The sequence below is a fragment of the Electrona antarctica genome, assembly GCF_951216825.1.
Source record: "Electrona antarctica genome assembly, chromosome: 1".
Lineage (NCBI taxonomy): Eukaryota > Metazoa > Chordata > Actinopteri > Myctophiformes > Myctophidae > Electrona > Electrona antarctica.
The window spans coordinates 59,805,974-59,831,479 of record NC_136806.1 but is presented as its reverse complement, the minus strand read 5'-3'; the positions used below and the strand labels follow the sequence as shown (position 1 = coordinate 59,831,479).

Below are 25,506 nucleotides of genomic sequence, written 5' to 3'. Positions count from 1 at the left end.
ATACTGACGGGCCTAGCCTGATTGGCTCCTCTGGCCAATGGGACACCAAGCAACGGCAAAGCTGCCGTCCTCTGGCCAATGGGAAGGGGAGAGGCAAATATCCCTGGCAGCCACGCAGGCTGCAGACAGAAAGCAACGCAGCAGAGAAGCATGCTCACCCTCACAGCACGGGGTGACGGGGTTGGGCAAATTAAGCACACGCCGCAGGGGGGGGGGGGAGAACACACGCAAACAGCGGCCATGAGGCGCGAGGTTGCGATACACAAACATACACATAACTAAAATAATAATCATACTAATATGTAATATGGGGGGGGGGGGGGGACAGGGACACAATGGAGACTTATTTCACCTGACAAATATCACTATGTGATCATGTCTTGTTTCTTTCTTACATGCAAATCGACGTGGAAAATGCTAATAGAACTAAATAGTTTGATTCACCACAAAACCAGCAGTTTTGCACTGTGTTATACAACGGAATTGTGCAAAAAACATCGCTCGTCGACCTACAAGCCCGCAACACGACACGTCGTGAGAGTGTGGATCCGCTATTAGCGAGCCTTGCCGAGCCATGAGGCCCATAGGGCAGGAGCCTATCTCCTGTTTCTGTAGCGTGAGGCAGCTTGATGTACAAGTACACCCCCTGGACATGACGCTAGTATGTCGCAGGGACTTACCCCCAATCCGACCCTTGATGCCGAGTGCGAAGCAGGGAGGCACTGGGTCCCATTTGTCTTTGGTATGGCCCGGACCGGATGGTCAATCGCTTATAATCAAGTACAAAGATCAGTTCGATTGAAATGTTGTGGTTTTTGATTCAGTGTCTAACCTCGTAGGCCTGCGGGCTGGTGAGGCAGCGGGCTAGGGGTCCACAGCAGGCGGGCATGACGGCCGTGAGAGGGGGGCCACTGTGTGTCAGGATGGGCTTCAGGTAACTGGAGGAGGGGGCTAGAGTCAAGGAACGTCTACAGTGAAAAGAGCTTTGTGAGGGAGTGGGACGCTGGAGTGAGTCATCAGAAACGTGCATTAAAAAAAATGACCAAACTGGTAGTAGAAATGTCTCATCAATATTCTTATCTCTTGTGATTCTTATAGTTTCCAGATCAAATCCATAAAAAAAGTAAACTGAATGGAATACTACACTGCCCACACAAAGCAATCTGTGGATTTTAGGGGTTGTAGTTTGTGCGCCCTCTGTTGTCTGCAACGGTGAAGTACATCAGCAGAGAGTCCTTTCATTGCCTTCAGTCACAATGTAAAGGTCCCCCACACACCGAGCGTGTTTTTTCGGATTTTTAGCTGCGTTTCTCCATCGGGTTTTCCGAAAAACGCGTCCAGTGTGCAACCACCTTTAGGGGTGACAGCTGAATATATTAGACTCAAAATACTAAGCCTCAATATAGGATAGAGCAATGTTTGGGATTTGCAGCCCATAGCATGAATGATGTAAAAATTGTACTGGTAATTCAGTAGTATCCAGGTGATATAACGGCCCTACTCAACACAAATGTTCCTTTGTTTGTTTTTGTTGTTATGGTCTTTGTTTGTCTTTACGTTTATTTGTATTTATTTTAACTTTTTTTGTTTTCTGTGTATGTGCTTATCGTGTAATTGTCCTTTGGTGAAAATGTCAATACATATTTAAGCACTTGCCCCTTAGATAAAAGCACTTCATGTAGACTTAGATATCATTTTATACAGACTTATAGCATGTTACGTAGACAGCACCAGAATTGCATTTTTATGTAGTCATAGCACTTTATAGTACGTGTATAGTATAGTATGTATAGTTTATATGTAGTTTCATTATATAGATATTCCACAGTTACGTTCTTAGCTTACTTTTTATGTATGTGATGTATTGCCATGCTTTTTGTTCTTGCTTAATGTAAATCGCTCTGGATTAATACATTTACCGCCAGCATTAATTAATCCCTCGATAGCATATTGCCAAGGTTTTATCGCGCGTAACACTTACTTTGAAGATCCAAATATCCGTAATCGCATGTTACTGTGAAAAACTGCTGTGTGTGGTATCATGACCGGTTGTTGTTGTCTCGCTCGGCGGTGGAAAAAGCTGACCGCGAGTATCACAGCGCCTGCTACAGGCCGTTGAAAACGCTTGTCTGGGCCAGAAACTGCCCCCTCAATGTCCTTTCTGAGATACAGGGCTTTGAAGACAGGGCTTACAATGCAAGTGGATGCGCGTGCATCTTCAAAATGGCCGCGGCCAGTGTCTCACTCAATGTTTACGCGATAGCTTCATTAGCTACGATACGATCCGAATTAAAACTTGGATTAAAGAAAGTAAACCCTGGTTCACGAGAGTCTTGTGTTTGGCGGGCTAGGGTACTAATTTACACCCTCGTGTTCCTCGTTTGTGGCGGGCAGACGGTTAAGAGAGTCTGCTAAATGCCTAAATTGTAAGTTAAAAAAAAGAAAAATACTAAGCCTCATAATAAAGTGATGAAAGCAGTTTAAAAGTCTCTCTCAAACAACAGGACCCTGTGTTGTTGCCACTTGCCACACATGGTAGTGTAAACCAGGCTGTAAGAGTATACACCAAAGGATACTTGTGGTCAAAGGTGTACCAGATCCTGAACAGCCAAGCACTCTCCTGTTTGGTGCTCCGTCTCTCTGAACCCTCGGTGATGCTCACCTTTAACAAAACACAAAAACACAGTTGTAGTTTTGAATGGTCTTTTGTACCGACAGTGGTTAATATACTAAATATTTTACAAGTGCTTTACTCACGGGGTTATCTAGGTCTGTATCTACTCCCACTCTGTAAAAAAAACAAACATGGAAAATGGATTATAGGGGACTTTTGTTTTCCAGTCTCACATTTTAAACATTAAAGGCCAGATATGCTCAATGATATTCTAGCAGAAACACATCACTCTATCACACAACATTGGGGTCATATGGTAATTTGCAAATAATTACTTTTCTATGATTAACCCATTTCGTACTGAGGTCGATTAAAAAAAAGGCTTCTAAATCCTAACATTTTTCTGAAAAACCCATGTTTCTATGTCCGTGGTGCTCAACCTTTTTCATGTCAAGGACCCCCAGAATTATCTCTATTGGGCCACGGACCCCCATCTCAAAATATGTAGTTCCAGGGACCCCCCCAAGAAGCCAATATTTTAGTTAAAAATGTTCGCTCTGAAATATATATTCAAAGATTTGCGCCACATTTTCACGACTTTTTCAAAAATAGCAGACCTACAATCTTGCTTGTATATCTGCTATTTTTTCAATAGCTAAACTAAAGTATAACATAATGCTTGAAACACCATCAGGGGTTCCCGCCCAAAATGGGTTAACAACAAACTAGGACCTAAATACTCAGTAATCAGTTCAATTATGGCCTGTGCTTTGCTTTGACCTACGGCTGAGGGACATGTGGTCATACCGTATGTGTTGGCAGGAAAGCATCTGGGTGGTGCCTCCTCCACAAACCCACACGGTGAAGAAGACCACCAGCAGGGTGGTGGTGAACATCATCTGGCGGGCATAGGTCGCAGTGTCTCTTATGGACAGGGCAAAGGTCATTGCCCCGCGCAGTCCTGGATACAAACATAAAAACAGTGAGGTTGTGGTGTCAGTGTGTGTGTGTGTGTTTGTGTATACGTGTGTCTGTTGTCTTTTCATTAGCCCATTTAGGCCCGACGTCGAAATAAAAAAACGTTCCCTCTGAAAGAATATATATACCTATTCAAAGATTTGTGCCGCATTTTTACGATTTTTCAAAAATAGCAGACCTACAAGCTCATAGCGCGCCACTCGGTGGCGCGCTATGAGCTTGTAGATCTGCTATTTTTCAATAGCTAAAGTATAACAGAATGCTTGAAACACCAAAATGGGTTAGATAACATTGTGCCTATTGAGCATTATACATGGCATTCACATTAACGTCGGTATAGAAAGTTTGTGTGAAATAATTTAATTTCAGTTTCATTTTCTTGATAATAATCTTAGTACTTTAAGAACTCCATTGGTGGTTGTCCCCCCCCCCCCCAGGGCTTTATAATTGATCCACTCCTTTTTAAAAATCTTTTTACAGAATATATGTTTGCCTATTAATGTTGAGCCCAGAATTGATGATATTCACACGGCTGCCATCTTGCCAGAAGGGTGATACCTAGGTGACACTTCCCACAGAGAGCCCATTCATCCAAACAGAAAAGTCCTCTCTAATTATATGAAACAACGTCAAAATCACCAACATTGCGGCTGTAGGGAAAGCTTGAATTATCCTCTTTCAATCTGTAAAGTTTTTGTTTAATAAAAATCCACCGTAGACATTTTATGAGCTACTTCCTGTCAAGAAATTCCTTGCAGATGATTCTTTTCTAAGTATCAGAGTTTGGAAGCGCTCGTTATCAGTAAAGCAACTTCCTGCTGCCTCCTGCATTATGTGCACATTCAAAACAGGTGGTACGCATGGGCCGTTGAGTGATAGTCAACGAGCGCTTCCATACTCTGATACTTAGAAAAAAATCATCTGCAAGGAATTTCTTGACAGGAAGTAGCTCATAAAATGTCTACGGTGGATTTTTATGAAACAAACACTTTACAGATTGAAAGAGGATAATTCAAGCTTTCCCTACAGCTGCAATGTTGATGATTTTGACGTTGTTTAATATAATTAGAGAGGACTTTTCTGTTTGGATGAATGGGTTGTCTATGGGAAGTGTCACCTACAGTAGGTATCACCTTGCTGGCAAGATGGCAGCCGTGTGAATATCATCAACCATAGGAACCATAGAGTATATAAAGGATAGAGACCGAACTGGAGCGTTAGCCCCCCCCCCCCCCCCGCTATTCATTTCAGTGGAAGTTGCTCAGTGGCGTTTTGAAGCACCCGGAAGACTGCCGGAAGTACAATGATAACTCAATGGCTCGAGCGAGCGGAAGTTTAGCCTAGCCTAGCCCCGGACGTCCGTCCACTTCCATTAAGTGCTGCAATTCCACATTTCGCCAGTAGGTAGTGGCATCTTCAACATTGGATAGCCTTACTGGGGGCTTTGATAGGAACACTAGGGTCCATGTGGATATTCACAGCACAACACTAGAGGGAGCTCCTCTGACCTAGTTCCCCCCTACAACACTAGAGGGAGCTCCTCTGACCTAGTTCCCCCCTACAACACTAGAGGGAGCTCCTCTGATATAGTTCCCCGCTACAACACTAGAGGGAGCTCCTCTGACCTAGTTCCCCCCTACAACACTAGAGGGAGCTCCTCTGACCTAGTTCCCCCCTACAACACTAGAGGGAGCTCCTCTGACCTAGTTCCCCCCTACAACACTAGAGGGAGCTCCTCTGATATAGTTCCCCGCTACAACACTAGAGGGAGCTCCTCTGACCTAGTTCCCCCCTACAACACTAGAGGGAGCTCCTCTGACTTAGACCTAGTTCCCCCTACAACACTAGAGGGAGCTCCTCAGACCTAGTTCCCCCCTACAACACTAGAGGGAGCTCCTCTGACCTAGTTCCCCCCTACAACACTAGAGGGAGCTCCTCTGACCTAGTTCCCCCCTACAACACTAGAGGGAGCTCCTCTGACCTAGTTCCCCCCTACAACACTAGAGGGAGCTCCTCTGACCTAGTTCCCCCCTACAACACTAGAGGGAGCTCCTCTGACCTAGAGGGAGCTCCTCTGACCTAGTTCCCCCCTACAACACTAGAGGGAGCTCCTCTGACCTAGTTCCCCCTACAACACTAGAGGGAGCTCCTCTGACCTAGTTCCCCCTACAACACTAGAGGGAGCTCCTCTGACCTAGTTCCCCTAGAGGGAGCTCCTCTGACCTAGTTCCCCCCTACAACACTAGAGGGAGCTCCTCTGACCTAGTTCCCCTAGAGGGAGCTCCTCTGACCTAGTTCCCCCCTACAACACTAGAGGGAGCTCCTCTGACCTAGTTCCCCCCTACAACACTAGAGGGAGCTCCTCTGACCTAGTTCCCCCCTACAACACTAGAGGGAGCTCCTCTGACCTAGTTCCCCCCTACTCTTAACACTAGAGGGAGCTCCTCTGACCTAGTTCCCCCCTACTCTTAACACTAGAGGGAGCTCCTCTGACCTAGTTCCCCCCTACTCTTAACACTAGAGGGAGCTCCTCTGACCTAGTTCCCCCCTACAACACTAGAGGGAGCTCCTCTGACCTAGTTCCCCCCTACAACACTAGAGGGAGCTCCTCTGACCTAGTTCCCCCCTACTCTTGGCTGAAACATGGGGAAATAATATGCACCACTAGAGGGAGCTCCTCTGACCTAGTTCCCCCCTACTCTTGGCTGAAACATGGGGAAATAATATGCACCACTAGAGGGAGCTCCTCTGACCTAGTTCCCCCCTACAACACTAGAGGGAGCTCCTCTGACCTAGTTCCCCCCTACAACACTAGAGGGAGCTCCTCTGACCTAGTTCCCCCCTACTCTTGGCTGAAACATGGGGAAATAATATGCACCACTCTGCCACCAAAATGTGGAATGCACTTCCAACAGCCATTAAATGTCTTGATTACACATCCATTTTAATTATTGACCTAAAAACATGGCTGTCCTCAAATTATAATTGGACTTACTTAGGGTCAGTGGTTCCCAAAGTGGGGTCCAGGGACCCCCAGGGGTCCTTGAGGGAGATCCAGGGGGTCCCCAGCTAAATGATAGTTTGGAACCAAATGGACACTTATGGGTCTGTAACTCTGAGAGTGTACAAATAGAACCATTAGGGTCCATTTGGTTCCATTTGTACACTCTCTGGAGTTAAATTAACATTGATTTTACAATATAAATTGGGGGTACCAGTGATAGAAATGCCATTAAATGGGGGTCAAAATGCATGTCAAACTGGGGGTCCTTGAAATTAAATTATTATCATAAATCTTCTCTTCAAATATCGTTTCAAATGGGGGTCCGCAGGCCAATTAAGTGTCAATTTGGGGGTCCTTGACATGAAAAGGTTTGGGAACCACTGACTTACTAGCTTATCAAACAACGCACTCCCTCAGTGAGCTCCACGGAAGGAGTGTCATACTCTGGCCGACTGCCCCTTTGTATGTTTCCGTAAATATATCTAGAATTGCAATCCAATATAACACCTTTGTTTTTGTTATCAGTACATTTGAAATACACGTCGATTGGTTTGAAAATATGGCCAAAAATCATCCCGGAAGAAATAAAAATAAAATACATTTATAAACCAAAATTGTCCCCCGACTTATTTTCACCACACGGTAAACCATCCTCATATTACTAACCAGCAAACATCATCATGTGCTGAAAGTTGGATTTGATCTTGTTGCGTCGTCCCAGGTTGAGGAGGAAGGAGAGGGGGTAGATGTTGGCTGCTCTGCCCACAAATACAGACAGCTGAGGAGGGGGTGTGGTTAAGGAGCACTCTTTCAGAGACAAAACAGAAATGGAGCATAGCCGGCTTTGACATATCGTTACTGTCAGGAGAAAACCATCAATGTCTAAAAATTTTACTTTTTTTTAGGAAAGGGAGGAAATAAACAGACTCTAGACTACTTTACTCTTACTCCACCCAAGTGCCAACCAGTGGATCCTGGATTGTAGCTTGAAATCAGTATCATAAAATCTGTTTAATCGTCCACCCATTCGATTAAACAAAGCCATACTTTTTGCAGACCAGTGAGTGCACCGCTTACAAGCTGGCTGCGTAGTCTTTTATGTAAGGATCATCATCATCATTTTTCGACCGTCGTCGATGGATTTCACAATCCTTCCCAGTCCTTCATTGCCATCCCCAGCTCCTGCTTACTGATGCATGTATCCCTAGTGATGACATCAGGGAACCTCTGGTCTGCTTTGAGGCAGGACTCCAGAGGAGAAGGGAAGATATAACCTTACAGTGTTCTTCTAGATCGGACTGGTGAAGAAACACGAGGAAGGTTGCCGTATATTAGAGAAGTCGATCAGGGTGCCTCTTCCAAAAGAGATTTTGTGCTCTCATTATAAAGTGGGTGTCCATGTTTCGGAGCCATAGAGTAGAATCGGCTCGACGGTCGTCCTAAATATTTTTTGAGTGGTGTAAACCACTCCTACAACTGGCTTTGTTAGTTTACGTGTCTGTCTGTCTGTGTGTCTGTCTGTTCGTACCAAAAAATGAGCATGGTTGCTATGGTCACCCAGTTCACATGGGTGTGATTACATTACGTCAGACATTACGTCAGACCACAGCTGATCAGTCTATATAAGACCTTACACCACTTAGTTCACACGGGTGTGATTTTTTACTTTGAACTATGGATGTCCCGATCACGTTTTTTTTTTGCTCCCGATCTGATTCCGATCATTTGATTTTGAGCATCTGCTGATACCGATTTTCTCGATCCGATATTTATATTTTATAGAAAACGTTCATGCCATATCACAATAGTACAATATCCCAAATCACAGACAATTTCTAGTTTAACCCATTTTGACCTGAGATCAGATTTTTCAAAAATAGCAGACGTACAAGCTTGTAGCGCGCCACTCGGTGGCACGCTATGAGCTTATAGATCTGCTATTTTTCAAGAGCTCAAGCATAAGATAATGCTAACACCAAAAGGGGTTTCCGCCCAAAATGGGTTAATATCATGATATGGATATAATATTGATATTGGTTTTTTTTGGCTCCCGATCTGATTCCGATCATTTGAAAATAATGTGATCGACCCCAATTTCCGATCACCCGATCCAATCGGGACAACCCTACTTTGAACCTCTTACTAAGCTGGGATGACCAGATCTTATGCATGTCAATGCAGGCAGCCATACCCTTCCTAGTTTGAAATTCCTTTTGGGAAGAAGATATATATGAACCCGAATACTTGTAGTCAAAACATCAATAATGTGGTTATTGTTGGGATTTGCATATATATATATATATATATACGTATTCAGTTTAGGATACAAAGGCCCCGATGATGAACATGGGATTGAAGATATGGTTCTGGAAGGTGAACAGGGCCAGGCCCATGTAGGAGAAGATAAAGTTCTCAGCCAAGAAGTTCAGGAGTTCAAACAGCTGCAACACAATACACACAAAAAGAGTCGAGACATTTCCATTGATTGACGGTAATGAAAACTGCATCATTGGTGATTTGGGGCAGCTATTGATAGGACTGTCACGATTACGACACGATTATGTGTCAAAATAATATACAAAGAAATGACTAATACATTTACTAGTTTTATACAAAAGAAAGGGAATTTTTTTGAACAATTATGACGATTACGACAAAATTATTGTGATTATCTCAAATAATTGCGTTTAGACGATTATGTAATAATTGTGACAGGCCCAGACCTGTTTGGTCCGGTCCTGGGACTCTGGTGACAGGTTGTTGAAGGTGTAGTGGGCCTGGGTGATGCCACAGAACAGGACTGCCACCACGCCTAAAAGCACAGCGATTAAGAGACACAGACGGAAAGGGAGAGCAGAGAGATGCACAGTTAAAATCTATCACAAATGTGTACAGTTGGGTGCCACCGATATTGTCCCTTATCATTTGACCCATTCAGGCCTGACCTCAAAATTTTAAAAAATCCTTCTAAATCCTCCAGTTTTCTGAAATAAATATTTTCACGATTTTTCAAAAATAGCAGACCTACAAGCTCGTAGCGCGCCACTCGGTGGCGCGCTATGAGCTTGTAGATCTGCTATTTTTCAATAGCTAAATTATAACATAATGTTTAAAACACCAAAAGGGGTTTTGCGCAGATCACGCAAACCTCAGCAAAAAGAAAAGGACAATATCGATGGCCTCCAACTGTACATTTTTAAAATGCGTGGGATTTGAACATTCAACCTAGGCCGTTTATCCATCCATCCATCTTCAACCGCTTATCCGTAGTCGGGTCGCGGGGGCAACAGCTCCACCAGAGAGCTCCAGACTCTGCCGTTTAGCAGTGTAGATTTCGTCGACTAATACTATGACGAAAAATATACGTCGACTACCGGGTACATTTTTTCACTGACGAAAACTGAAACTGAAACTAAATTAAAACTAAGCTATGATGACTAAGACTAAATATATTGACAATTTCGTCAACAAATAAAAACTAGACTAAAATGTTAGGAAGGGGCTAGTGGACAAGAGATCCACTAGACGTACACTTGGTGGCATGCTGAAAATAGCCAATCTACAAGCTCACAATTTCTTTCACCATAGTAAATGCTGCATTCGTGGTGGTCTGGAAAGGGCAGTTGTTTTACAGACGGGTAAAAGGACAGGGGTGCAGTACTTAGTTTAGACAGTTTTTGGTTTAGACTAGTCATTGGTTAGACCAGTCATTAGTCCTACAACTACAACCTATCTCAAACCCTCACCCTAAACCTAACCTCCCACGGGGCAGCACACCTAAACCTAACCTTAACCCATGTCTAACCAATGACTAGTCTAAACTAAGCACCCCAAAAGCACCCCAAAATTCTGTGATGTCTATGTGTGCGTGTCCCTGGTATACGTTACCTGTGAAGCCGCAGGCCTCAGCCAGCAGGAATGTGCTCCAGGACAAGAGGAAAAACAAGGCCGTCTCCAACAGCTGGAAATCCCTCAGTTTGGTGAACTTGGTCACGTAAAACACACTGGTCAAGGACATCAACAATACACACAAACAAACCAGGAAAGCATCCGTGTCACTTTAGATTTGAAACACTTTAACCATTTTTTTTCTTTTTACTTTACACTAATGCAGATCTATAAGTTCATGCCGCGCTACGAGCTCGTAGCGCGGCGTTAAACAGAAACGCTGACCAGGTGCCAGAGATATGGGACAAATTAAAGAATAAATAACCGTGGGCTCATCGCGTGCACGTCAGATTAAAAATAATGTTTTTTTTTTTAAATAACGTAACTGTACATCTTGGCACAGGGGGTTTTACTGCTTAAAACGTAACCAAACGTTCCTGGCACAGATTGAGTTAATTTAAACATAATCATGATTTGGAAATAATATTTCCAATTCATGATTATGTTTAAATTAACTCACCAGATCATATTATGATCTGGTGGAGGATTATTATTAATGGACTTTTCACAGAAGGGTAAAAGGATATGAGTGCTGTGGAGACCCCGGTGGCTACTCCCAGAGCAAAGGAACCACTGAAGACCCCCAGGAAGACGCCAAAGGACTTAAGCATAGCCATGACCTCAAAGGTGTGCGTGTTGTCCCCCGCCGGCTGGTATGCCACTATAGACCTGGAAGGACGAGAACAACAGTTTAGCAAGCGGACAAGCTAAAGTAAAAAAGCCATCCTATATTTGCAAAGTATTTGGAAGCGTAACCAAATAATACATGATGAATGGGGGGGGTAGAGAGGCCCGCCTACAATGTTTTTACATGTGATAGCATGTAAAACATATAAAAAATGGCAATTACCACATCATGTACTGTAGAAAACTAAAGTATTTCCATGATGTGTGCCGCCGGCAGCAGCATCCTTACTAGGTAAACAACTTTTGCATGTGACTGCATAATTCATCAATGTCGGCTTCTTTGCATTTTAGGGCTCATAATCTGAATTTCAAAACCGTCTTCTCTGTTCCCCAATGAGAGGGGCCATCACAGACATCAACAATTACGCAGTTCTGCCCCCCCCCACCCCCCACCCCCCCACAAATATAGTAGTTATGCCCCAATGTAGTAGTAATGCCAATTCCCAATTTTTAACCACACACAGTTGGGTCAAGTGGGAGGGTCACCTCCAATACAGGTGGTCATCCAGTGACTTCTTTTCACCGGACAGTGAGGAGGTTCACCGGGAGAGCGTAACGCATGCAGAGGAACAACTAGAACGTCCCCCTCCTGAACAGGCGCTCTCTGACCAACCTGTAGGACTACACAGCAACAACAGATCGCCTTCCCTGCCCCGGGGCTTCCCACCTGCAGACACGGCCAAATTGTGTTAACTGTGGAGCGACCCTATAGTCTCCATGGCGGTGTGGGCTGGAACTTGTTCCCCTGCACCACCCGGAACACCCCCTGAGAGCATGACCCTTAGGTAGAACTATTAGGGCCGATTCATACTCCTATTTTACCGCTGTTTCGGCACTGTAGTGCCGAAATTATTTCGGCTCGTCAGACATTTTCAGTAGCACCGAAGAGCCGACTTTAGGACGGTACCCCCCCCCCCCGAACCTCAAATGACGTCACATTGTAGGCTCTACAGAGCCGAACAGACTTTTATTCGGCTCTAAAATAGGAGTATGAATCGGCCCTTACACTCTCTTGAGATTCACATAGCAAAAATAACCTATGGCCTCTGGAGACTCTCAACGGGAGTCTCAGGAGACCTTGGGTATCACTCGAAAAACTCAGCACAAGCTTCAAGAGCAGGGAGGCTGGGGGACTGAAAGGAGGAGTAAAAACAGAGTAGCAGGTAGAGGTGTGCAGCGTTAGGAATAGAGAGGGCTGCACCATGCTTTGAGAATCAGGAAAAAAATAATCAATATTTGTGAATGTGATTAAACCTTGTTTTCAAAGCCAGATGGAGGCGGTTCTTGTCACCAGGACAAGTCGGTTAACTTAATATTGGCTATAACCTCAGGCTGTCACTCATTAACTTAATATTGGCTGTAACCTCAGGCTGTCACTCATCGTGAACACGTTGCCAAATTGACAAATACTAATACGTTCTGATTCTGGCAAGTCATTTGACTATTTGACAAACCCCATCCATCTGGCTCCTAAGTCAACTAAAGCAAAAATTATTTGAATCAGGTTTTGCTTCTTCTATACACAGGAGTTATTTACATTCTGCAGTCTCAGTCCCCCCAGACACACACACAGTAACAAATCACCAGACTAGCTTTTTAGGGGACTGTCGCCAAAACGTTAATCAGTATCCAAGTCCCGTTCCTTTTGTCTGTGCTCTTGGAAATGACGTTTCTTTTAAAACCCATTTTGGGCGGGAACCCCTTTTGGTGTTTTAAACATTATGTTATAATTTAGCTATTGAAAAATAGCAGATCTACAAGCTCATAGCGCGCCACCGAGTGGCGCGCTACGAGCTTGTAGGTCTGCTATTTTTGAAAAATAGTGAAAATGTGGTGCAAAACTTTGAATATATATTCTTTCAGAGCGAACGTTTTTAACTCAAATCTTTGCTTCTGAGGGGTTCCTGGAACAACATATTTTCAGATGGGGGGGGGGGGGGGGTCGGTGGCCAATTACATATCTTTTTGGGATCCTTGACATGAAAATAGCACCGCTGACAAACATGGGTATTTCAGAAAACTGTCAGAATTTAGAAGACTTTTTTTTTTTAAATTTCGACGTCAGGCCTAAATGGGTTAACCGGTCAGTTTAAATACGAGGCAGAAATATAGCATTAACCCATTCTGGACGGTCTACAAGCTCATAGCGCGCCACCGAGTGGCGCACTACAAGCTTGTAGGTCTGCTATTTTTGAAAAATCGAAGAACGACTGACATAGAAACATGGCTTTTTCAGAAAACTGTCAGGATGTAGGAAGACATTTTTAGAATCTGATCTCAGGTCAAAAAAATCCTCTCTCCTTGGGATTACACATAGCTGGTAGATTTGTTTCTGTTTTTATGTGAAGGCACCGCAGAGACACACACTGCCATGCTCTACTTGGTACAGCCGTTCCGGGGCGTGGCCAGAGTCTCCTCCGCACCCTCTCCCCAGTGACTGATCGCTCCGGCGGGGGCGGGTCGCGCCCCCCCGCTGTGCCTGCCATAATAAATAACAATTCTGCGGGGGGGGGAAATAACAGCAGAGTTGCAACATAGAGGAGGGGGAAGAGGAGACAGAGCGATGAGCTAACGTTAGCCTGGAGGGCAAGACAGACAGACAAGACAGACAAGACAGACAGACAGACAAGACACCCCCCGTCCCCCAACACCGTTAATGAGCAAGCTGATATCACGTTACCAAAAAGGTCACTGGTCAAATCGATACAAAATTGCATGACTCACACACATCGCACCATCTCTCCCTCACAAAACCCAGTACGGCAAGGCTCAGATGACCTTATCTAAACCAACCAGATGACGTAGTTTACTGATATTAACCCGTTTTGGGGCGGGAACCCCTTTTGGTGTTTTAAACATTATGTTGTAATTTAGCTATTGAAAAATAGCAGATCTACAAGCTCATAGCGCGCCACCGAGTGGCGCGCTACGAGCTTGTAGGTCTGCTATTTTTTTGAAAAATCGTGAAAATATTTATTTCAGAAAACTGGAGGATTTTGAAGATTTTTTTAAATTTCGAGGTCGGGCGTAAATGGGTTAAGATTCCAATACTGACATGGATGGGGAGAGGTGGGATAAGCAGAATCAGTGGCGTTAACACGAGGTGCACAGAGAGGGACTTACGAGGACAGCACTACGGCCACGGCGTCGTTGAGGACGCTCTCTCCAAACAGCAAGGCGTACAGGTCCACATCCACCTGCAGCTCATTGAAGATGGCCAGGACCGTCACTGCAACACAAAACAGGAACGACACGCTTCGTGACATAGTTCTGCATTCTCCCCTTTGTGTTATTGGATTGGATCCAAACCGTAACGCCCGATTTATACTCGTCTCATGCAACGACGACATACAGTTGGAGGCCATCGATATTGTCCTTTTCTTTTTGCTGAGGTTTGCGTGATCTGCTCAAAAGGACAGTTAACCCATTTTGGGCGGGAACCCCTTTTGGTGTTTTAAACATTGTTATAATTTAGCTATTGAAAAATAGCAGATCTACAAGCTCATAGCGCGCCACCGAGTAGGTCTGCTATTTTTGAAAAATCGTGAAAATATTTATTTCAGAAAACTGGAGGATTTAGAAGGATTTAAAAAAAAAATTAGGTCAGGCCTAAAGGGGTCAAATGATCGGTGGCACCCAACTGTACTGTGCACGACGCGTGCACAACACGCAAGCGCAAGTAAGTATGAATCTCCCCGTATACATGTCGACGTCAGTTATGTGGTGCTGCTGACAGGAGGCCATGTTTTTTTGCTTTCACTGATTTTTTTGTCAGACATCTTCTCGTTTATGGCTTTTAAAGTTTTTGGTTTCTGAGAAGGATTTCCTTTTCTTTTTTGAGTGGTGCAGCCACTCAAAAACAAATTACGGACCTTTGTGTGTCACTGGGTCTGTCAGAGCACGAAAATAGGGTTTGGTTGGATTTCACAACCAAGTGTCACTGTTGCGCAGCCCCCAGGTTATTAGAGAAAGTAAAAGATTAGTGTTCTTTTTTATTTTATTTGCTGCTTTCTTTCGTTTTAGGGATTTTAGCTGTTTTTGACAGGGGGGCATTCGAGCAAAATACAAAATATTATGGCGATTTCTTTTTTTATTATTTACTATAGTCCTAATAAACCCCAGGAAATTACATCTGGCCAAAAACAAATCACAGGATCTACTGAATGTGAAGGTAGCCTACTGGGGGGAAGCCACATGTGTGTCATAGGCTCAATATGTCAGTTTGACACATTCAGTACAGTAGATCTCGTGATCTTTTGTGGCCAGATGAAATTTCCTGGGGTTTATTAGGACTATAGTAAATAATTAAAAAAGAAATCGCTATAAAATGTTGTAAAAAAATACATATTTAGCCCCATGCTCGAATGCCCCCGCCCCCTGTCAAAAACAGCTAAAATCCCTAAAACGAAAGAAAGCAGCAAATGGAAAAAAAAATAACTCATCTTTTACTTTCTCTAATAACAACCTAAAACATGAACCTTGGTTGAAAAAAAACTAAAGTTGTCCTTTAAGTCCACAACGCATGTGAACTTGGAGATCTTTTTGCTGTGCAATACTGGCATAAGGCCAGTAAGAATTAAGCAAAATATGCCTAGGCTATTTTTGAGAATTTTCTGCCTGGAACAACATGGGGACAAAAGGGATGCCCAGGGGTCAATGTGGTCAAGTGTCTGAGGTCTAGCATACACACCAGGGTCTGTGGCAGACAGAATGGCCCCGAAGAACAGACAGTCCGTGAAGAAAAAGTCCCCGTGCAGCTGGCCCACCTTCTTCATTAGCGTCACACAGCCATACATCATCAACCTGAAACATAGAGAAACAGCGGGTACCTTAAAACAGTGGTTCTCAACCCGTTTGTCAGATTCATTTTCATGATTTTTCAAAAATAGCAGATCTACAAGCTCATAGCGTGCCACTCGGTGCTATTTTTGAAAAAGTATAACATAATGCTAGTTAAAACACCAAAAGGGGTTCCCGCCCAAAATGGGTTAACTCTTACTCCGCTAGCATTTATTGAAAAATTAGGATCTAATTCACGCCAGCATTTTTTTAAATTTGAGCTCTTATTTTGAAAAGCCACAGTTCAAGTCTACCGGAAGTAGCTTATCCTAGGACGCTCGACGGAGCAGAGACAGGCCTTGATCGATCTATGCCGGTGCACTGGAGAGCTCCACATCGCCAGCTCTGTGCCGTCAAAGAAACGCTGTTTTGACCAAAATGCCATCTGGGACAAGGAATAGGAGATAGAGGCGATTGAAAGAAACAGATAGAATGGATTATTATGGCGACGGCGATCAAAGATGGACGATCCAGTGCTGTGCTAGCAACATAGCTAGCTAACCGGCTAACGTAAGTAGCATTTTGGCTCGATCGACTATAAAAGCGCAATTGCCATTAATCTTTGGCAATGGCGTTAAGCGTCAGTATCAAACTTAGGCTTCAATTGACAATAATCTTCAGCAAAGGCGCTATAGGAGTTAACCCCCTTATGGCTATTGACGTATTTGACGTAATTAATCAATAAATCCCTTATGGCCATTTGACGTAATGGACGTAATCTTTAATTCCCTGTAATCGGGGGCTTAATGTAACAAAATGTAGCAACTTTTAGCTTGTTTGGCTAACGGTCAGACTGTGCATCTGAGTGCAAAAAGCTAGCGGATGTTGTGATCCGTTGAACCGGAGGTGATCGCCAGATTCGCTTTATTTGGTCAAAATCGGCATAATGGTGAAGTTACCGCCACCATCAGGGCTGGGTATAATACTATAGGATTGCCGTGTTAAGATTTTTCTATTGGCATTCAAATGACGAATTAAACAAATGAATAGTGCAGGTAGAAGGCACAATCCACTGTTAATTAGGGTGGCCATAAGCCAGTTAAGGTGGTTGCACACCGGGCGGCGTTTTTCGGAAAACCGACGGAGAAACGCTGCTTAAAAATCAGAATTGGCGCCCGGTGTGTGGAGACCTTTACTCTTACCCAATGATGAAACAGGAAAGGACTGTCCCCAGAAAGGCATAAGCAAGTATGGAACCCATGTTTCTGAAGAAATGTCTCTGAAAGACAGAATAGTTCAAAGATATGATTCATTACATACATTACATACATACTGTACTACAATATCACACAATACTGCTATATTACATATCTTCATCCTGTACCCAAGTAAGTTTATGAAATGCTTCAATTACTTAGGCTGACAATAGGAACGATAGAGGTTGTCTGTTATCATGCTGACAGTTACGAATGATAGAGGATGATCCGGTCGTCTTAACGCGGCCCTCACCAACGTTATGTCTAACCAATGACTAGTCTAAACTAAGTATGCACCCCCTTGAGCTGTCATACAACCAATAGCGTAAATAGCCGATCAACAAGCTCCACAATGTCACAATGCGATGCACTGTTAGGTTGTAGATCTGCTATTTTTGCCATTATTTTTGAAAAATGTTGAAATGTTATTTCAACATTTTTGGAAGGTTTCAAACCAGGCCCAAAATAGGAACATCAGCATTAAAGGAGAATTTCAGACTAACCATTTTCTTACCTTATTTTTTATTATAGCCAAGAACGAGTGGCTCTGACCGAGCGCGGTGGGTCTTACGGTAGTTCCAAACATTGGAACTATCCCATTGAGATAGAATGAGCACTTCCGCATTCAATTGTTACAATGGGAGTCAACGCTAGTGTGAGTGCCACTCTCTTACTAGATTACTCTGGTCTAAACTAAAGCCTGTGCCCAATGTTAATATGGTTAAGCATTTAGGTTATGTGCAGCAGTAGATATTAGGGGTGTGCTGAAATATATTTTTTTAGAAATTTGAAATGTTGTTCATAATGAAGTGATGAACAACATGTTTAGAAAAGGAGGAAATGACAGCTAAAATAAAGCAAATCCCACTCAGATTCCACAGCAACCAGAAGTACTGAATTACTGGATGGTGATTTGTCCAAAGTCTCCAAACAGCTTTGTGGGAATACAAAATGCTGCATTTTTTCAGTTCCAAGTATTTTGTAGTTGCAGATATCGTGATATATCGTTGATGAAATTTCATACAATATATCGATATATCGCAATATATCGAATATCGTGATATTATCGTTATCGAGGGTCTAATATCGCAATATATATCGTATCGTGAGGAACCCATATCGTCCCACCCCTAGTAGATATGGTGCCTGTAGTGTATACCATACATTTAGGTTATGTGCAGCAGTAGATACGGTGCCTGTAGTGTATACAATACATTTAGGTTATGTGCAGCAGTAGATACGGTGCCTGTAGTGTATACAATACATTTAGGTTATGTGCAGCAGTAGATACGGTGCCTGTAGTGTATACCATACATTTAGGTTATGTGCAGCAGTAGATACGGTGCCTGTAGTGTATACAATACATTTAGGTTATGTGCAGCAGTAGATACGGTGCCTGTAGTGTATACAATACATTTAGGTTATGTGCAGCAGTAGATACGGTGCCTGTAGTGTATACAATACATTTAGGTTATGTGCAGCGGTAGATATGGTGCCTGTAGTGTATACCATACATTTAGGTTATGTGCAGCAGTAGATACGGTGTCTGTAGTGTATACAATACATTTAGGTTATGTGCCGCGGAGCGCCCCCTTGCGGCCCGCGGAAGAATTTAAAAAAGAAAAAAAACTATTTTTTTTTTTTTGGGGGGGGGGGGGCCCAGATATAAATGGCATTAAATGGGGGTCAGTAGCCTATGCATGTCAAACTGGGCATCCTTTTCAAATGGGGTCCTGCCCTGAAAATTCATTTTCAGGGCAAGACCTCGACCTCACGCGTGCGGACTCGGCCCCCAGCCTGGTACCCTAGTCAAAATATGGCCCTCGAGGAAAATGAATTGGGGAACCCTGCTGTAGTGTATACAATACATTTAGGTTATGTGCAGCAGTAGATACGGTGCCTGTAGTGTATACCATACATTTAGGTTATGTGCAGCAGTAGATACGGTGCCTGTAGTGTATACCATACATTTAGGTTATGTGCAGCAGTAGATACGGTGCCTGTAGTGTATACCATACCCTTTTCAGGCTGTAGCCAGCATGGAAGATGATAGGGGGGAGGAGGATGTTGAAAAATACTTCGGGGTCAAAGGTCACCTGAGTCAAACAACAACAACAGAAGGTAAACAGTAGCACATTAACATGCAAAATCATTCCATTTTACAATAATTTATAGTAATGAAAAAGAAAAATAAGGCATTGGCACTGTGCTAATGAATGCCAATTCTGGAGCAGACAAAACATTTAGACTCCCCCCCCTACCCTCTATTTTTGGCTTTGATCTTTGCATCATCAAAGTCTGACACTTCAAGGATGGAATGAGGCAGCTGCTACTTAAACCAAGCGCAAGGGAACATAGTTCCTGAACACAAGATGGGGGACAGTTTCACTTATTCACTTTTAAAAAAAAATCGCATTCAATCACTTTTGAATCGCATCAAAAGACAAATGATCAGTGTGGAAATTGGAATGTCAAAATTAAATCTAAGGCTGCCCTGATTAATAATGTAAAGATGAAATTACCTACCTAGGTTCCATCCTGGAGGCTAATCCTTTACAGGATCTCCTCACTGGTCAACAAAAAAACACCTTGAAGACCTTAACAGGAGCCCTCATACAAGGTTTCTTTGACTATGCATGCACCTGCTGGTACCACAGCACCTCAAAGGCCCTTAAAACTAGGCTCCAGACTTCCCAAAACCAACTGGTCAGGCTCCTACTTGGCCTCACCCCCCGAACCCACCTCACCCCTGCCCACTTTGACAGGCTGGAATGGCCTAGGGTTGACGACAGAGTACAGCATCTTGCAATGGGTCTGGTCCACAAGATTCGATACTCCACCAAGATACCCATGTACCTGTGTAGATACTTCCTTAATGTTAATGTTAACGAAGTCCACACCCATAACACCAGAGGAAGTGCAACGAACCATGTACAACCCAGATTCGGCACAAACAAGGGGCTAAATTATTTTCGCTCCTATGCCACCAAAATGTGGAATGCCCTACCAACAGTCATTAAGACATGCAAATCCCTTGACTCCTTCAAAACCGCTCTCAAAGGGCACCCGAGAGCACCTGCAATTCGAAACTGGCCTCCGTAAAATCTGAATTCCCCAGAACTCTTGATTTGACGGTACAAAGCATAATTCAGCCCGTCTTCCAAAAATGTCAGACATGAATGACAGAGCCAACACGTGCCTAGCACTCACAATAGCAAATTACACTGATCATCCCCTGCCTTAAATCATTGCTTCACATTACTGCGATCTGGACGGAGTTATGACTTTAAAATGTAAAAAGCTTGCATTTATTTTGCAGGAGATTTGTGTTGTGTCCACTCTGTGATTACAGCATTAAACAAACTTATTCTATGTATTGTCTTTACATTGCTGTGTTTTTATGCTATACTGTGTTTCTGTGTTGAACGGACTGTGTGAACACAATCTCCTCCGGCCGGGACAATAAAGTCTAATCTAATCTAGTTCATACACCAATATCTCGAGTGGGTGCCCTTGGCTTGTTCTCAAAGCTTCCAACTTTGAACCACCATGTACGCGTACCTCTAACGCCGCGGATGACTGTATTCATCATGGCCATGGCCCACACTAGGAATTAGTATACTAGAGAGTACAATAGCCAGCCCTTGTTGTAATTAGCATTAGTTTCACCATGGGTGGCCTCAGTCATTTACGTCATCATTCACAATGATAACATGAATACAGGGCTCAGGTACCAACGTTTCACTATTCACTTGAAAACGGAGTACTGAGGAGAGAGACGCTGCTGCTGTGATTCCAAATGCCGTCCAAGAAAAGAAAGCTTGTTGAGGAAAATCGGGTGTTCAACTCTACTTGGCGAGATTGCTATTTCTTCTATGAATTCAAGGGCAAACCTACTTGTTTGATACCTGCACATTATCAATTTAATCGCTACTATTTTTAAAAACAGTCTTTATTGTAACTAAGGCCTTTGACACCGCTGTCGTTCTCCTCTTTCGAACTGAGTTTGTTTGAACTGCGTCGATCTGACCCTGTACTTTGTGCGGTTATTTACCGTCCGCCTGGATACAATAAGGACTTTATAAAGGACTTCTTGGCCGGCGTTCTGATCAAATACGATAAATGCCTAATTGATACCAACGTTCACGTTTGCTGCATCTCTAAGCCATTGGCTAAAGAGTTATTGGATGTACTCGATGCTTTTAACCTTGTTCAGCACGTTAATGAACCTACACACGAGCTCGGACACACGTTAGACCTTGTCATTTCCTATGGTTTTGCCCATCTCTAATGTTCACTGGCTCTCCCCGTCCGTTTTAGAGTTGATTTCAAGATTTTATTGTTTGTCTTTAAATCACTGAACGGTCTTGCGCCACAGTATCTTTGTGACCTTATAGAGGTTTACACTCCCTCAAGGTCATTGCGTTCTGCTGGCCAGTTGAATCTCCAGGTCACAAAAAGACCAGAGGTGACCGAGCCTTTTCTGTCATAGCCCCCAAACTGTGGAATGAGCTTCCTTCCTTGTGAAACTCGCCCCCACCATCGACTTTTAAATCTCGCCTTAAGACCCACCTTGGCTTTTAATTCCGTTTGAGAGTTCTGTGTTTTTCTGTGGCTTGTTGTAATGTGTCCTTTTTCTACTGTGTGGTTTGTTGGTGTCTTTTGTTTTAGCTTTATAGTGTATTTAGCTTTTGACTTTCTGTACAGCACTTTGTAAACCTTGCGTTGTGAAATGTGCTATATAAATAAAGTGGATTGGATTGGAAATTGACGTTCATAAAAAATTACTGTCCATTTAGACTGGTAAATGGACAGAAATCTTTATAAACGTCAATAAGAAGAAAAGTACTTCACAAGAACAACAATGTGGGGCAACTAAGGGATTCACAGATGCATAGATTATCAACGACAATGCTATTACTTTCAATAGTAGATATTCCCTGGTTTTACACATTTGACAGTGACACAATGACATCTAGCTCAGTTGAGGGAGGATTGCTGTTTGCCCCAAATACACATGATTATCTTCCCCAAATGCCCAGTCCCGTGGGCTGTAGACACCTCTTATGCAAGCATTACCGTGGCCGTGCTGCAGTCATTATTACATTAATCTAATGTGAGAGCAGATGTCATTACAGTGGACAGTCACTGGCAATTTTTATCCAGCAATATTATGAATTCCATGTGAGAAAATGGCTCTGAAAATGGCTCCTGTTTCTTTTCCCATTTTACCTCCTACGACGATTTCTGTTTTGACTATATAGTTGTGTATATTTGTGCATCTCTAAATGTTTTGATGAATTGAAAATGGTGGGCCCTATTGTAAACAAGTGTAATGCTTTATGGCGTCGTCCACTCACAGTTAACAGTTTTTTGTATTGAGTTGTACTTGAAATGTACTGTAATTCTGCAAACTGTTAATAAATCAATCAATTAGACGTTGCCTCTACCTTTCGCAGCATCTCGTTGTCCTGCACCTCATCCACCTCGTTGGCGTTGATCTCTCCTTTCAGGGTGTATTCGTAGTACCTGCCACTGACGTTCACCAGCAGGGTGGCAGGGCTGGAGTTTACAGGGCAGCTCAGGGTGACGTTGCTGATGTCTCGCGGCACATGGATGCCGTAGCGCAGGACGACTCCAACTAGGACCCCTAGACGGAGAGAGAAAACGTTGTGGGAGAAGAAGGAAGAGCTGTGATTTTCTATACATGTTTCTCTTACCAGAGAGGGGATGTACAAAGACGACATGTTTTTATGGCATCCTTGGAACCATATTAACTAAATGCTGAGGTGGCTCTAAGATAAAGTTGATACAATATAGTTTACTGGCCAGTATTTTAACAGTTTGACGGCCGCTAATTGTTTAATCCAGGGTTCCACCGCGCGTAAAACGCTATACCCGACATTTGTTTAATGCGTTGAATTTGCCGTTTTAAAATAATTAAAAAGAAACGGCGGATTTATCCGGGACCTGGTGACGAGGCCGTCGGGTTATGATGAAGAAACCGGAAATCAATTCAACCTCTGGGCTTCTGGGAAATTGAGCCCAATGCAAGTGGACGGGCCGTTTGTTTACTGCCAAGCTACACCAGGCTTTTCTCGCACGTTTTCTAATTTGGGTCCAGTCCTATTTTAAAAAACGCACGCGCGGGCCGCGCGTTTAGGGTAAACGCGCGAGAAAAGCCTGGTGTAGCTTGGCCGTTAGACTACAACTTGCTCTGCTCTGTGGTTTTGTATCGCATTGTCATGGCCGCTGGTGTGTCTGATCATAACAAGCCGACGGACCATTCTTCGCCGGATTTTCGTGGTTGAAAGCTGCAAATACTTCAGCGTATGCTCTAAAGGTAATAAAACAATCTCAGCAGCGTAGAATATTTGATTAAATAGCGGGTAAAGCGTTTATGCCGTCCAACTGTTAAATGGGACAGGCTGATGCTCAAGCTATCCCCTATATTGGAAGGTAACGGGTACGGGCGCCCCATGTCCATCTCACCCCACTACTCTACCCAGCTGTATTGATTAATAGATAGACCACCACATGGTATGCATGACATTAAGAAATCAGATATATTGTTGAAATAACAAACATAATTCATGTTGGCGATTACATAAAAAAGGTATTATCATATTAATTTATAATTGTTATGTTCACTCTGTATATCTATGGACATAATAATAGCATGATGATGCAATTACAAAACATGGGCTACATGGATTGTTTACACAGCGCTGAAAGAAAGCAATCGCTGTCTCATGTCATTCTTTCTTGATTTTACAGAGATCGACTACTATACAAATAAATCTGTATAGTGTATACAAGATCATTTCAGTTTTCAGCAGGGAGAGGGAGGGAGATACTAAATTAACTGTTAACTAAATTAACACTTTTCGCAGGGGCGAGTTGTTTGGTATTCTATTGGAAGCCCTATACCTTTTTTGAGCTGTGCTACCACAGTTACTGTGGTTACTGTCATGTGATGCGACATCATCAGAAAGGGCACTGCTCACTTCACATGGGTGTGATTTTTGTATATCATCCCAAATACAAATATCAGACCTGAAGTAAGTGGTGCAACAGCGCCTGTTGTTGGTACGTACGTACATACATACATACATACATACATACATACATACATACATACATACATACATGCATAGCTGATCCTTGAAGTGCACAGGTTGCACCACTTAAAAATGTATACAGGCTTTCGAAAGGGGCTACTGTGGGTAAAGGGGGCAAAAAGCCAAGCACAACGGCTACACAGGACCATTCATCCTTTAGCACAGTTTGTATCCAAGCATTCCCAATTTAATTCAACATAGAATTTGTAACAACAAGGCACCATATTATATTTCTAGGCAAATCTACGAGTATAACATTAGGCAATCGATCAGTCATTGATTGCACAGATGAGATCACACACAGTCAGTCAGGTGGTGGTGGTGGTGGTGGGGGGCGGGGGGTTGATCTCACCATAAATCATCGCCAGACCAGTTTCATGCAGAAACCTGAATCGCCGGTGCTTAAACAGCCAAATGGTCAAGATGGTGAGGGTGAGCAGCATGATGAAGATGAGCAGGTCGGCGCTGTCCTGCCGGTGGTGGCTCTCTGCCTTCTTCTCGGTATAGATGTTCTCCATGGCACTGTCCTCCTCTGGAGACGATGCTCTGCAAACACACACGCACACAGACAGGCTCACCAACATCAGCAGCCACAGCGCCCTCGTTGCCCTCCTCGTTGTCACTCTGAAACCCATTCTGTCAAAAAAATGTAGGGATGTTTTGTTGTTGTTGTCGTCGATATTACAATCAATCAAAGTTTTCCTGAGGTGTTGTTGTTCTTTATGTAAGCTGAGCTGAGCTTGGAGATAACACAGCAACAGCAGCAGCAGTGAGACGACAGCAACATAAATCCTCCCCCGGCTGGCCCCGGATGTGAAACTCGTTTTTTCCAGAAGCTGTTCAACTTCTATGTTTTTCTTTTTCCTCCTTTCGATATAAAAGTATTTTGCGAAATGTTGCTGGGTAAAATGCGAATCCGCAGGACGATCTGTACCATGAAATGCCACGAGATGTTTTTGCTGAGGCTGATTTTGGAAGAGTGACTTGTAATTGTATTGTTTTAAAAAACATATATATATAAATCGTTGTAGCAGCTAAAGGTGGCCTTACACTAGCCTAGTACTCGTTCTCGCATTCGACTCTTATTGTGAAGCCTTGTTTGCTTATTATTATGTTGAA

General features: G+C 43.4%; 1 protein-coding gene across 1 annotated transcript in view; it reads right to left on the bottom strand.

Moving 5' to 3' along the window:
* slc9a6a (solute carrier family 9 member A6a) overlaps nt 1-25,287 on the bottom strand; it is a 30,412-nt gene extending 5,125 nt beyond the window's left edge. Inside the window, exons 1-15 of the mRNA XM_079524012.1 lie at nt 24,740-25,287; nt 22,717-22,916; nt 19,285-19,362; nt 17,213-17,289; nt 15,922-16,034; nt 14,355-14,460; nt 11,054-11,213; nt 10,485-10,581; nt 9,320-9,408; nt 8,924-9,037; nt 7,263-7,374; nt 3,422-3,575; nt 2,758-2,788; nt 2,577-2,662; nt 833-938 (exon numbers count right to left, since the gene is read on the bottom strand). Of these exons, the coding sequence (XP_079380138.1) occupies nt 833-938; nt 2,577-2,662; nt 2,758-2,788; nt 3,422-3,575; nt 7,263-7,374; nt 8,924-9,037; nt 9,320-9,408; nt 10,485-10,581; nt 11,054-11,213; nt 14,355-14,460; nt 15,922-16,034; nt 17,213-17,289; nt 19,285-19,362; nt 22,717-22,916; nt 24,740-25,022 (1,806 nt within the window). The 5' untranslated portion in view covers nt 25,023-25,287. The remainder of the gene's footprint in view (nt 1-832; nt 939-2,576; nt 2,663-2,757; nt 2,789-3,421; nt 3,576-7,262; nt 7,375-8,923; nt 9,038-9,319; nt 9,409-10,484; nt 10,582-11,053; nt 11,214-14,354; nt 14,461-15,921; nt 16,035-17,212; nt 17,290-19,284; nt 19,363-22,716; nt 22,917-24,739) is intronic.
* Between the last annotated feature and the right edge of the window lie 219 nt (nt 25,288-25,506).